The 14,787-nt window shown below is 42.3% G+C and overlaps 1 protein-coding gene across 4 annotated transcripts in view; it reads left to right on the forward strand.

The window, feature by feature from the left end:
- LOC126187319 (guanine nucleotide-binding protein subunit beta-5) overlaps positions 1 to 14,787 on the forward strand; it is a 180,027-nt gene that overhangs the window by 148,681 nt on the left and 16,559 nt on the right. For all 4 annotated transcript variants that reach the window (XM_049928332.1, XM_049928331.1, XM_049928329.1 and 1 more), the window contains one exon: positions 7,094 to 7,237. In XM_049928332.1, coding sequence (XP_049784289.1) covers positions 7,094 to 7,237 — 144 coding nt within the window. The remainder of the gene's footprint in view (positions 1 to 7,093; positions 7,238 to 14,787) is intronic.

Consider the following 14,787-nt stretch of genomic DNA (forward strand, 5'->3'; position numbering starts at 1 on the left):
ACGTGACGGAAAGTGCGGCGGGACCCATGAAGCGGCCCGCGAACAACAACACTCGGGAGAGGACGGACACGACCAACGAAGGACCTAATGAATAACAATAATATCTAAACAACAGAATCGTAAGAAACCACGTCCACTCATACACAAAACAATAAGTCAATACACTGTCCAAGGCAAGGCGATATGTCCAGAGATGCACGCAAGATTAGACTGGCTGACTGAGCAAGAGGAAGGCACTTAAATACATGATCAGGGGTGCCGCTATTGCCTGCTATGACCACATGTTCCACTGCGGTGCCCTCACACTAAATGTGGACCAGGAGGCGCATGCCGCCACATCTTATGGCGCAATGGTGCAGACACCTCTAGGGGTCTTCGACCTCCATGCAGTCTGGCGCGGTTTCAAATTCTGTGGTACATGGTACCAGAATAGGCACAAGAAAAAATCTTTCACCTTGTAAGGCCTTCATTAAAAATAGACCACACACACGCATACACGCATGCAACTCACACATACATGACTGCAGTCTCAGACAAATGTAGCTATTCTGGGGGCAGCAACATCAGTGCATGATGGGAATGGCGACTGGGTGGAGGTAAAGAGGAGGCTGGGACGGGCAGGGGGAGGGATAGTAGATAGTAGGGTAGGGGTGGTGGTGGATAGTGCAGTGCTGTTGGGGAGCGCACAGGGACAATGTGGAGAGAGGGTACAGCAGCTAAGTGCAGTCGGGGGGTTAGACAGCAGGCAGGGGAGGGGGGGGGGAGGGATAGCAGAAAAGGAAAGAAGTAAAAAGACTATGTGTGGTGGAGGAATTAGGGCCTTATAGTGTTGGATTGGGAGCATGGAGGCTGGATGGGTGAGGACAATGACTAATGAAGGTTGAGGACAGGAGGGTTACTGGAAAGTAGGATATATTGCAGGGAAAGTTCTACCTGTGCAATTCAGAAAAGCTGGTGTTGGTGGGAAGGATCCATATGGCACAGACTGTGAAGCAGTCATTGAAATGAAGGATCTCATGTTCACTAGCCGCTCAGCAACTGGGTGGTCTACTTGTTTCTTGGCCACACTTTGTCGGTGGCCATACATGCGGGCAGACAGCTTGTTGTTTGTCATATAGGTGATGATTACGACCAGACTGCAGTAGGTGGTGGTGGGAGGATGTATGGTTCTTGCATTTAGGTCTATTACAGGGGTATGAGCAATGATGTAAGGGGTTGGGAGCAGGGGTTGTGTAGGTATGGACGAGTATATTGTGTAGGTTTAGTGGACCAGAATACCACGGTGGGAAGGATAGTGGGCAGGACATTTCTCATATCAGGGCACAATAAGAGGTAGTCGAAACCTTGGCGGTGAATGTAATTCAGTTGCTCCAGTCCTGGGTGGTACTGAGTTACGAGGGGAATGCTCATCTGTGGCCGGATGGTGGGACTTTGGGAGGTGGTGAGTGACTGGAAAGATAAGGCATGGGAGATTTGTTTTTTGTACAAGATTGGGAGGATAATCACGGTCTGTGAAGGCTTCAATGAGACCCTTTGTATATTTTGTGAGGGACTGCTTGTCACTGCAGATGCAGTAACGGGGTGATCTGGGGTCAGTGGTGATGGATCACAGTTGGATGGAAGAGTGAACTGAGTCAGGCAAGTCAAGTCTGATTGGTAGAGTTTGTGGCACAAAAGTGTTTCCACCATAGGGACCAGGAGAAGGAGAGAAGGTCTTTAACAAGTCCTGCATAATTGAATTTGGGAGTGGGCCCAAAGGTGAGGCCTTTGGAAAGGACTGATATTTCTGTGGAGCTAAGGCTTCTGGAGGAAAGGTTCATGACAGTGTTTCAGGTCTGTTTAGGTACTGGATTCTGTTTGGTGGCGGGAGGGAGTTTTGGACGGTGGGGTAAACATAGTAGGTCTGCTGTACAGGGTTTGTCAGCTATGAGGGTAGGTGGAGGAGGTTTGGAGGTTGTTGTAGAGGTAGTGGATAGTCGTACTCCAAGTTGGGAGTAGGAAGTGACCAGGGTGGAGAGCTTTTTGAGGTGGTGTTGTGCATGTACCAACTCTTCACAGTTCCTGCCCTTTACCACACAGTGCTGTCGTTCTCATTACTGTTGATGCCACCACCCTTTACACTAACATCACTAATGCCTGTGGCCTTACCGCTCTTTGAACACTACCTTTCCCAATGCCTGACGGATTCTAAACCAACAACCTTCTTTCTAGTCGCCATGACCAACTATATTTTCACCCACTTTGCCTTTGAAGGCAATACCTACAAACAAATCCGAGGTACTGCTACAGGCACCCGCATGGCACAATCGTATGCCAACCTATTCATGGGCCATCTAGTGGAATCCTTCCTATACACCCAGAATCCTATACCCCTCACCTGGTTCAGATTCATTGATGACATCTTTGCAATCTGGATCAAGGGTGAGGACACCCAATCCACATTCCTCCAGAACCTCAACTACTTCTCCCCCACTTTTTACCTGGCCCTACTCAACTCAACAAGCCACATTCTTAGATGTTGACCTCTACCTAAAAGATGGCTACATCAGTACCTCCATCCATATCAAACCTACTAACCACCAGCAATACCTCCACTTCGGCAGCTGCCACCTGTTCCATACCAAGAAGTCCCTTCCATACAGCCTAACCACCCAGGTCATCACATCTGCAGTGACGAGCGTTCCATCTCAAAATATACCAAGGGTCTCATTGAAGCCTTCACAGACCGTAAGTATCCTCCTGACCTTGTACAAAAACAAATATCCTGTGCCTTATCTTTCCAGTCACCCACCACCTCCCAAAGTCCTACCATCTGGCCACAGAGGAGCATTCCCCTCGTTAATCAGTGCCACCCAGGACTGGAGAAACTGAATTAAATTCTCTGCCAGGGTTTTGACTGCCTTTCATTGTGTCCTGAAATGAGAAATGTCCTGCCCACTATCCTTCCCACCCCTCCTATCGTGGTTTTCCGCGGTCCGCCGAACGTACACAATATACTCATCCATCCTTAAACAACTGCTGCTCCCAATCCCTTACCTCATGGCTCATACCCATGTAATAAGCCTAGATGCAAGACCTGTCCCATACACCACCTACTCCAGTATGGTCACAAACATCGCCTATCCCATCAAATGCAGGGCTAGCTGTGAAACCAGTTGTGTGATTTACAAGCTAAGCTGCAACTACTATGCTGCAGTCTATGTGGGCGTGACAGCCAACAAGTTGTCTGCCCACATGGATGGCCACCGACAAACTGTGGCCAAGAAACAAGTGGGCCACCCTGTTGCTGAACACATTGCCAAACATGACATCCTTCATTTTAGTGACTGCTTCACAGCCTGTGCCATATGGATCCTTCCCACCAACATCAGCTTTTCTGAATTGCACAGGTAGAACTTTCCCTGCAATATACCCTGTGTTCCCATAAACCTCGTGGCCTCAACCTTCGTTAGTCGTTGTCCTCACCCATCCAGCCTCCGTGTTCCCATTCCAGTCCTATACAGCCCTCATTCCACCATTGCACAGTCTTTCTACTTCTCTCCTTTGCCATTACCCTCTCCCTCCCCACCTCTTCCCTATCCTCCGTCTAACCTCCTTACCCCCACCCAGTTGCCACTCTCATCATGCACTGGTGTTGCTTCTCATAGTGTGGCCACAGTTGCCTGAGACTGCAGTCGTGTGTGTGAGTTGCGTTTGCGCGCACGAGTGCGTGTGTGTGTGCGTGCGTGTGTGTGTGTGTGTGTGTGTGTGTGTGTGTGTGTGTGTGTGTGTGACTGTGTGTGTGTGTGTTCTATTTTTGGTGAAGGCCTTAATGGCCGAAAGCTTTATTTGTGACAGTCTTTTTGTTTTGCCTATCTGCGACTCAGCATCTCCGCTTTATGGTGAGTGGCAACTTTCCTTTTCATAATAATGTCTATGTGATTCCCTTTTTCCAGTCTTTGGATATCCTTCCTTCTTTCCATACTGTTCTAACGACCTGACAGAGTGACAGCTTTCCAACAATGCTACTTGCTCTCTCCATCTCCACACTTATTTCACCCAGTCCAGGCACTTTTCTTTCTTCCTTTGACTTTATTTGCTTCCTCTGCTCCTTTCAGGCTAGGTCCATCTTGATATCCTGTACATCACCAGGCTCCTCATTTTCCTCTTCTGTATTCTCATTGGGATTTAGTAGCTCTTCAGAATATTCCTTCTACACATCCTTGATTTCCTGTACATTTTCAACTTGCTTTACTTCTTTATTGATCATCTTGACATTTCACATTATGCATTCCTTCCTGGCCGTAAATCTTCCATGGAGAACTGTCTTACTACTAACCATCCTCTTCCATAATTTTTGTCCACTCTTCCATCCATTTTCAATTGTCCCCTGTAACAACTCTCTCGGCCACCTCCTTATCGGCAATTTCTTCTTACTTCCGCTGTTCTCTACTGAAACCAATACAGAAAATACAGAATGCTTTGTTTCTGTTTGCAACTTTTCCTCCGTCACACTATCATTCCACCAGAGTGTTTATTTGCACCTTTTTAAATCACTGGTTCTTCTGCACATAACAAGGGTTAGAACTTAAATAGTGGCAACTATTTATTCACAACTGATACAAAGAGTTACATGTTTGCACTCGTTACTGTCCTTCAAAGTAGTCGCCAGCATTGTGTAAAACCCGTTGCCAGCTATGTGGAAGGCGTAGTGTACCATTAACAGAGCCTGTTCCGTTGATGGTGTGAATGGAGCGGTGTGCTGCCTGTCGAATCTCTGGAACAATCCTGTAGCGAATGCCACAAGTGGTTCCTTCATCTTCAGAATCAAATCAAAGTCACAAGGACTTAAGTCCAGGGAGTATGGTGAATGGTACTGTACTTCCCAGTCCCATCGACCAAACAGAGCATCCACAGCTTGCACTGTATGCACCCACACCTTGTTGTGCAAAATGATGGGTGGGTTGCGCAGAAAGTGTTGCCGCTTCTTACACAAAGCTGGTCGCAGGTGATGCTCCAAAAATGAACAGTAATACTGTGCATTGACAGTCTGCCGTGGAGGAAAGTAATGTGTTACAATAAGACCATCACAGTTGTACATGAGAATCACCATAAGTTTAGACCGCTCCTTTCGCACCATCTACAGAACAGGCTCTGCTAACAGTATACTGCGCCATCCACATCGCTGGCAATGGGTTCTACATAATGCTGGTAACTACTTTGAAGGACAGTAACAGGTGCAAACATGTAACTCTTTTGTATCAGTTGTGAATAAATAGTTGCGTCTATTTAAGTTCCAACCCTCATATTTTCTGCCAATTTCAGCCCCCCCCCCCCCCCCCCATTTTTCATCTTTAATCCCTCAAATAATCACTACAAAAAGAAAGTGATCACTATATAAGGCTTCGGAATGTATTACCTTGACATCTGTGACTGTTCTGTTTGTGTCCTGGTCGCATATTGTGTAGCATATCACCGATTTACTTGGGAAATTGTGGTGTATCACATTACATTAGGACTTTCCCTCTTCTTAAACCAAGCCTTTGTCTTTCCATGTATTTATGTCTCCCAATACCACGATCTTCTCTCTGGTTAGTTGTCTCCACATTTTCTCTTCAAAGTCATCCTTCTCCTTAATGGAGCATGCATCTTATGGTGCTTATATGAGGAGAATTTCCATGTCCTTTCCTTGCAGTTTCACTCTGACCATCATTATCCTGTCTCTTATTCCCTTCACCTCCTCTTTAAATCTTCCTCTTATCAGTACTACCAGTCGATGTCTTCCTTCTACCTCATGCCTATTCCAGCACAACCTATATTCATTCCTCAATTCCCTACCTCCTCTAACCTTCCACCTGGTTTCTGGCAATCTTAGAATTTCAAGTCTCCTTCCACTCATCACTTCCACAAATAGCCACCTTCCCTGTCAGCATTTGTATGTTCATTGTACCAAATCTTGAGAATTGCTGGATATGCTTGCATTATGTCCACTATTTCCCATCTTTGAAAGCATGTTTTTTAGCAATTAGTGGCCTGATAGGCCAATGACAGCTGGATTTTCTATCACATTTTTCTCTGTGGACTTTTGGTCTGCGAGAGATATTTAATTTCATTCCTACCCTTCAACGATTTGGAGCTGCTGATGCGCATTTCCTGATCCACCACTTAGGAACACCATCTCTGTGGTTAAGGCTCCTCTGAGAGATCTTCTGCAGTAAATTCTTGAAATTTTTGTCTCTGTCAGCACTACTAATTTGCCAGCACTGAAGAAATTATAATTGCATCTTGTCAGAAATTTGTTGTCATGGCCTCGCAAATGGTCAGGATTTGTTTTTAATTAATTTACTTCTGATCCCATTAAAAGTTCTACTTCCTTCCTATCAGTCTTTACCTCAATAAGTGTTAGGAAAAAATTTTTAAAAAAGTCTTTCCTACTTACTTGTGTCATGTAGACCCTACCAAAACAAAAATAATCTCCTCCACTTCAGGTGTAATCTGGTTACTGTATTGGCTTATCTCACGAAACAGACTCCGAATCCAGCCACAAATAAGCTGATATGAAAAAAATGCTGTTTGCTACTACACATCACCGCTTCAGTATAACTTATGGCATCTTCCTAGGTTTATGTCCATTCAGAAACAATGTGGGTACTTGTTATATATGATGTGAAAGAACAATGCATCTCTTCTCTTCTAGGAATGTTCAGTATTACTTCACAATTATGACCTTTGTCAGTTTTAAGTACCATGGTTCCTTGAGGTGTCTTGATTAACTGTATGCATATTCTGTGGTGGTTGAACCAACATCTCTGCACAGTAGTAGCAGTGTCTTAGAGATATCACACTGCTCAACTCAGATGGATGGTTCCACTTTCTGTTATATGTTCCACATTTAGTAAACACTTATAATACGAAACAAATGGTTTAACAGGTGTAATTTCTATGCATGAGTGTACTAAACATTACAAATCAAATACTTTTCATGATGATACAGAACTTCTATTACTCCATATTATTGTTACTTGTAATAAGGAGAAACTATGCCCTAAGTTAATGTCCATCTTATTTCCATGGCCAAAACAGAATATCACAGTGTCCCATTTTGAATTTGCAGATCCTGACAGGGAGTGGAGATTCTACATGTGCACTGTGGGATGTGGAATCAGGACAGTTGCTGCAAAATTTCCATGGTCACAATGGAGATGTAATGGCCATTGATCTTGCTCCCTCTGAGACCGGCAATACATTTGTATCTGGGGTAATCATAATTTTAAAACATAAAATACATGTTATGTAACATAAGTATTTCTCACTAATGTGAGAATGTTTTAAATTTTAAGTTGTGAAAATTGTTCAGTCAACAGACGTGTAGTGAATACTTTGAAGAGTTCGCATTTATTGTTCAGGTTATGCCCAAACTTCAGGGCTTTGTTCTGTTTTACACAGTAAAATTTTCAAACAAACAATTGTAGTTCAGCAGTTCAAATTTTGTATCTGAAACTTGCTTACTGTTAACATTGTAAATTACCAAGATATCTGTACATGACCAATGGGGCTTAGGCAGGGTAACTTTGTTTTGATGGAAAGGATCAGGAATGTATGTCATTAAGAGCGGTCCAATTATAGCTCGCTCAACTGGGATCAAAGCTTATTGGGAACTGAAAGTGTTGAGAATGTAGCAACAAGTTTTAGGCCTCTGAGAGGGAAAGACTGGTAGCAGCCAGCATTAGTGTGGGAAGTTTGCAAGACAGTCAGGTATCAACCCTCGGGCTACTCTACTCATTCCAAAGTTCAAGACCTATAGAACACCAATTCCTGCACAGTGTTCCAGTAAATGGACAGTTGTTTCTTGAACAGTTCACTATGTATCTGCATGGGATTGACTGCTGAAAGACCACTTGGTCATGTCGAGGCCGCTAACCCTCACAGCCATCTACTCAACAAACCTCGAAGTCTGACTCACTTCCTCACTTGAATCTTAATCAAATCTTTCTGATAATAAGTACAGATTTGTAAGTGAGGCCAACTCCCAACAAGTGCGTAACATTGTAAACAACTGGTGTAAGAACAGATACTGTTGTGCTCACAATAAATGGATTTCGTAATTAATTGTTCAGGCGATATTCAGTCAGTTATATGGAGATAATCCATGACAGGATTGATATAGTGAAGAGAAACATGACACCTTAACCATCACCATGCATGATCAACCCCTCTCATTAATGATTCCAAACACTCAGTTTTATACATTGAGTGGCCAGTTTCATTTAGTGTTAAGACTATCATTAAAAATTATTGAAAGTTTTCCGTAATTTAATGAGGAATCAGAAGTCATTACTGAGATGAGAGCTGGCTTAGTGCAAGACAAACTTAGGTCATGGATGTGACATGTTTTATGACCAGATATAGAAAGGCTGAAGGTTTCTGTGTAGGATAAAATCTTCTAGAGAAAAATTTATGGTGCAGTTATAACAAAACACAATCCACTTGCAAATGTATGTAAATTTCATTTGTCATATTTACCCAAGAGTAATGGTATGTTTGTACTGTAATAATCATGGTGTCATATTTGACATGACTAACACTCATTCTGTATTTTCATCTGCATGTCCTGTTTTGTTCTCAAACAAATGAGAGAATATCAGTCTCATAAAAGAGAAAACATGCAGAAGAGAGGACAGAAAGAACTGTGGTATTTATTGAGAGAGGGGGGGGGGGGGGGGGAGAGAGAGAGAGAGAGAGAGAGAGAGAGAGAGAGAGAGAGCGCATGTGCCCCTTTAATGTAGAAGGTTGCTCATATAAAGGACATGTTTTTAAAAGTTTACTTGAAGAAAGTTCTCATTTTAATATGGAAACCCAGCTACGGAGATGATGCAGGATACATATTTATGCAAAGAGTTACATTAATGCAGAAGACCTATGTGTAATGTTTGTAGAGACTGAAAATGCCTGGCTTTTGCATTTGTTGAAAGTCTGCACAGAAACAACTTCAGGTACACACATTGCTCACATACACTATGTGATCAGAAGTATCCGGACACACCCAAAACCACACTTTTTCATATTAGGAGTATTGTGCTGCCACCTACTACCAGGTACTGCATATCAGTGAGCTCAGTAGTCATTAGACACTGAGAGAGCAGAATGGGGTGCCCTGCAGAACTCACGAACTTTGAACGTGGTCAGGTGATTGGGAGTCACTTGTGTCATACATCTGTATGTGAGATTTCCACACTCCTAAACATCCCTAGGTCCACTGTTTCCGATGTGATGGTGAAGTGGAAACGTGAAGGGACACATATAGCACAAAAGCCTACAGGCTGACCTCGTCTGTTGATTGAGAGAGACCGCAGACAGTTGGAGAGGGTTGTAATGTGTAGTAGACAAACATTTATCCAGATCATCACACAGGAATTCCAAACGGCTCAGGATTCACTGCAAGTACTATGACAATTAGATGGGAGGTGAGAATACTTGGATTTCATGGTCAAGCAGCTGCTCGTAAGCCACACATCGCACCAGTAAATGCCAAACGACGCCTTGCTTGCTGTAAGGAGCATAAGCATTTTACGACTGAGCAGTGGAAAAAGATTGTATGGAGTGATGAATCACAGTACACAATGTGGTGATCCAATGGCAAGGTGTGGATATGGCAAATGCCCAGTGAACGTAATCTGCCAGTGTGTATAGTGCCAACAGTAAAATTCAGAGGCGGTGGTGTTATGGTGTTGTCGTATGTTTCATGGAGGGGGCTTGTAATCCTTGTTTTGCATGGCACTATTACAGTACGGGCCTACATTGATGTTTTAAGCACCTTCTTGCTTCCCACTGTTGAAGAGCAATTCGGGCATGGTGATTGCATCTTTCAACATGATTGAGCACCTGTTCATAATGCACAGCCTGTGGCAGAGTGGTTACACGATAGTAACATCAATGTAATGGACTGCCCTGCACAGAGTCCTGACCTGAATCCTATAGAACACGTATGGGATGTTTTGGAACGCTGACTTCATGCCAGGCCTCACCGAGCGACATCGAAACCTTTCCTCAGTGCAGCACTCGATGAAGAATGGCCTGCCATTCCCCAAGGAACCTTCCAGCACCTGAGTGAACATATGCCTGTGAGAGTGGAAGCTGTCATCAAGGCTGAGGGTGGGTCAACACCATATTGAATTCCAACATTACTGATGGAGGGCACCACAAACTTGTAAGTCATTTTCAGCCATGTGTCCGGATACTATGGTGTAGTTTTGTACTGTTTGTTCATATCTTCATGTGCCAATCATCATTCAAGCAGCAACAGAGAACTACGCTGCACTATTAATCCTGAAACAGTAACATTTATTACTCCTGAAACAGTAACATTCAAGATGTTGAAGATTCGTAGGGATATTGTCTTAATAGCTGTGACAATCCTTAGGAAGAATGATTTAACGATGTTAAGTTGATCTCATTTGGCTTTCTTGATTTTCAGTCTTCTTTGCATAGTCTCAGAAAGCCAACATGTCCAAGAATTTCCCTCAGACGTCTTGGTATTTCCCAGCGCACATCGTTAAAAGTGTATGTGTAGTAAATAACATCATTAGGATGGTCCTGCAACACCCTCAGGTCTGTAACTGTAGGCTCATTTTTTTCAACTCTTTCAGGCCTAATTGAGTCATACAGCCAGAAACTTTTCTCTGCATAGTTGGTGAAACTCGGTAAGAGACTTCAAAGGGTCAAGGCTTCTGTCTCGCCTCTGCAGATACCAAGGCATATTTGCTAGGAAGTGTAACTTCATGTCCTTTCATCTTGCACTTGATGCCACTGTGGACTGAGTTACATTCCATCTGAGTGTGACCTTGTAACGTCAGAAATGCATATCCTCCTATTTCCATCTGCTGCACTATAAATTTTTTTTCCTTATTTTGTTACCTGAAGATATGACATTTCTGTGTCTTTATATATTGTAATTGTTTTACTGTTTGTATGTATATATTTATGCATTTATGTTGATTTGTTTTGTGAATATTATTTGTATTTACACGCTGGGTCTGGCCTAGGGAAAACTATGCTATCGAACGAATACATCGATAGGTCGTGTGGAGGACAAAAGTGTTTAGGATCTTTGGTAGTGTTCACTCTGTCGCATGGAGCGCGGGCAGAGAGTCTGGCTGGGGTGGTGCAGTGGAGCAGGGGTGTTGTGTGACGCTCCCGTGAGTTGCTGCGCTTTCGGGATTGGGCAGCATGTAATTGCGCTTGATTTGCTATGATCGTTTCTGACACGGTGTCGCGGACGGGAAGCATTAGCTGGCGCACATCAAGAGCCCGTTTCGCCTGGTGACCGTGTCGAGAAGAAGGCGCGCCAACATCCAGCTTCTGCAACAGCGACGGCCGACAATGAGTGACTGTCACCACCTCCTCGATCGACGGCTTCAAACCTTCAATCAACCAACAAGGAAGACTGGAAGCACGTAAAGTTTTAGAACTGTATGGCAGACCTCAGATTTTCAAACTGATCCATTTTCATAACTAAATGACAGTGACGTAGCATGAACCTTTGTTGCTCATTGTCCCAATTGCATTGCCAAGCAGGGTCCCTTCCTTTTCCGGAATGAACCCGAGTGTCGTTGAAATTCAAACGCCAGCATCATTCGATTTCACTGCTTTAATTTCAAAGTTCAGTTAAGGTATTCATAGCTGGCTACAATATTTAGATTACACAGTCACAAATTAAGAGTGCGAGTTTTGTTACCGTATTTTAGCTTACCTGTGACTGCAGCTCAGCTTGGTATGCATTAAATTTTACTATTGTTAATTGTTCAGAATCATTTAATTCAAGATCAAAGTTAAATCTCTTATTTCTAAATTGCATAGATTCAAATAGCTTTTGAAATGATTGTTGAGGTAGCCCAAGACTAACAGTCAGAGTGTAGCGAAATTTATTACTTGTGACAAACTTTCAGTTTTCACACTACACCTGTCAACCTTCAGTTGCCACGCTTCTAGTGCTAATTATATGTGTAATAACCTTTCTTTTTCAGTTACTATAGTAATTGTCCTTAGGACTGGCGACCGTAATTTCCCCCAAATCTCAAATATGTAATTACCGCTAGTTAATTGTTAATGTAACGGCCGCACATTTACTTTCTTTATTAACTTTACCCCTTTTCAAAATTTATTTCCACCAGTTTAATTTGCATTTTTCCTTTCATTTAGATGTAACCCTTTCCTCCCTCTTTACCGACAGATTAACTTCGGTGACGATTGCTTTTTCCCAAATTTCCATTAGGTACACGCGGTTTAATTTTTCACTGTCATTAAGGTCGATAAGTGATGGGGAGGTTACAACCTTACTCCAAAAACTTTTGTCTAATCAAAACTTATGTATCAATAGTTAATCTTAAGAGAGCATTTGATAATATCACATTTCCATTCTGAAGTGTGCAGCCATCAGAATATAAAGACTTTGGTGAGATTTTCATTAATCGTTTTGAACAGTGTGCCCACTATACACAAGACATTGTTTTATGATAAACTGCACTTGCATGTAAAAATGTAGCTAATTTCATGGCCTGTAAGTCAATGTTGTATTCTGAGCACAGCTTCCACTGGGGATCTTTTTGCAGCCATGGCTGCTCTTTCTTTTCTGTATGCTGCTTCCACATGTCTTTGCTCAAGTCTCCGAGCCTGTAATTAGAATGAAAGTCATGCTGGGCTTTCTTGGAAGAGAATAATCGAAGATTACCCTCTTTGAAAACCAAGTCAAATGTGGTCCAACATAATGGTGGAACCTTCTCCATATTATATTTTTCCTTTTAGATTCCATACAGATGTTGGAACTTCCTGGCAGATTAAAACTGTGTGCCGGACCGAGACTCGAACTTGGGACCTTTGCCTTTCGCAGGCAAGTGCTCTACCAACTGAGCTACCCAAGCACAACTCACAACCTGTCCTCACAGCTTCAGTTCTGCCAGTACCTCATCTCCTGTGCTCTGAGGGCAGGTCGTGAGTCGTGTTTGGGTAGTTCAGTTGGTAGAGCACTTGCCCGCGAAAGGCAAAGGTCCCGAGTTCGAGTCTCGGTCCAGCACACAGTTTTAATCTGCCAGGAAGTTTCATATCAGTGCACACTCCGCTGCAGAGTGAAAATCTCATTCTGCATACAGTTGTTTGCATTATAGAATAGGCTCAGGGTACAGCTTGGAGGAGCATTTCCTGCAGTAATGTGAGGGCTGTTTCAGAAGCCAGTATTCTTTTACGCAGGTTATCTTCTGGTCATCCCGTGTGTGGAATTATAAGCCAATACTGAACAGTCCATTCTTTAATCCCAAATCTCAAGAATATTGAGAAATAGCTTCTTGCATACTTTGTTTTTCCACCTCTTTTTCTCAAGTGATAAATCTGCGTGTCTTTTCTCCTGGATTTTCCTGTGATCTTCCGTGGACGTTGGTTTGAAATTTTGTCCACAAAATTGATTACGTATATCTTTCCCTGTTGCCATGACAAAATTTTCCAGAATCATTCAAATAATACCTACCTATCACTAGCAGAAAACTGAAGGCCTTCCTTAGAAAGGATTTCTGACACAACTTCAAACTATGTGTCAGACCTAAGTTTTGCCACTTCAACTCTTTTTTTATATCCAGTATGTTCTCAGAATTTTATTGGCTATTTTTCCCATCACTGCTTAAGTTGCCATAAAATTCCTGGCCTCCTATTTCAACTTCTTTGCTTCCGTAATCTTTCAATTAGTTACTTGAATTTCCTGGTAAACAATCAGATGCAATTGTGTATTGATGAATGTGAAGTAGTACTGTTGTCCCCAGTGGCAACTGTGACTGCTGTATCATTTTGAGCATTCTTGGATACAGCTGCCTAAGTTTCTAGGTAAAAAAATATTTGTAAATCAAGTTAAGAAGTTAAAAGTTGAAGCTCAAATTCATGTATTTATAATAACAACGATATCAGTACTATTATTATTAATAATAATCACAAGAAAAATTATCTGTGTCATTAGATGGTCTAGGAAAAATGACTGAGAACCCTGTAGATGAAATTAATTCTTCTTCCATCCATGTAACTTTCACAGTTACTACTGTTCTTACCTACAATTAAGTGGATATTCTAAAAATCCATGCCAGGAATGACTAAAACATAAAATGAGCAAAGCCTGATGTTCTGATTTATATCACAATAAAGGAGCTGTGATACTCTTTAAGTTTCATAGTCTTAATGGTTTGCTGTTAATGTGAGGTAAATAATGAAAATTTCTTACTGCTGTCAATCACTCTCAGGAAGGAATATCTGCTTTTACATGCTAATTTCAGCCAAGATACTATTTCTTCCCCAATAAAAAAAAAACTGTCTTGTAAAATGCTGTATTTTCACGAACTGAAGCTACAACCAAGGAACCACTTTCGAACACTGGGAGGGATATGTCCAGTATTAAGCAGCAATATTGTGTTATGGCTGCACATGCTTTTGCATTTATGTGGTATTGTTTACTACACCCAAAACACTATGGTTATTCTTACTTATTTCTTTTGCTGTTATACAGTATTTCCATGTATATGTACCACATATGTGTTACATGTACCACATATGTGTTATTATTTTAGTTAATTTTCTTTGTGAGTGAGTAATTAAAAATTCAGAATCCTGCCTGGCCAGAACAGTTGCACTGAGAGTCAAGGATATCAACTGACTGAAAAACACAAATTTGACATTTTGTCGGTTATGTAGTATTTTGTTTTCTCTTCTCTTCACTGACAATGCAGTATTTGCTTTGTTGCTTTGTAAAGCCCAATTCATTTTTGACCTGTTTACACA

The sequence above is a fragment of the Schistocerca cancellata genome, chromosome 5 (genome assembly GCF_023864275.1).
Source record: "Schistocerca cancellata isolate TAMUIC-IGC-003103 chromosome 5, iqSchCanc2.1, whole genome shotgun sequence".
NCBI lineage: Eukaryota > Metazoa > Arthropoda > Insecta > Orthoptera > Acrididae > Schistocerca > Schistocerca cancellata.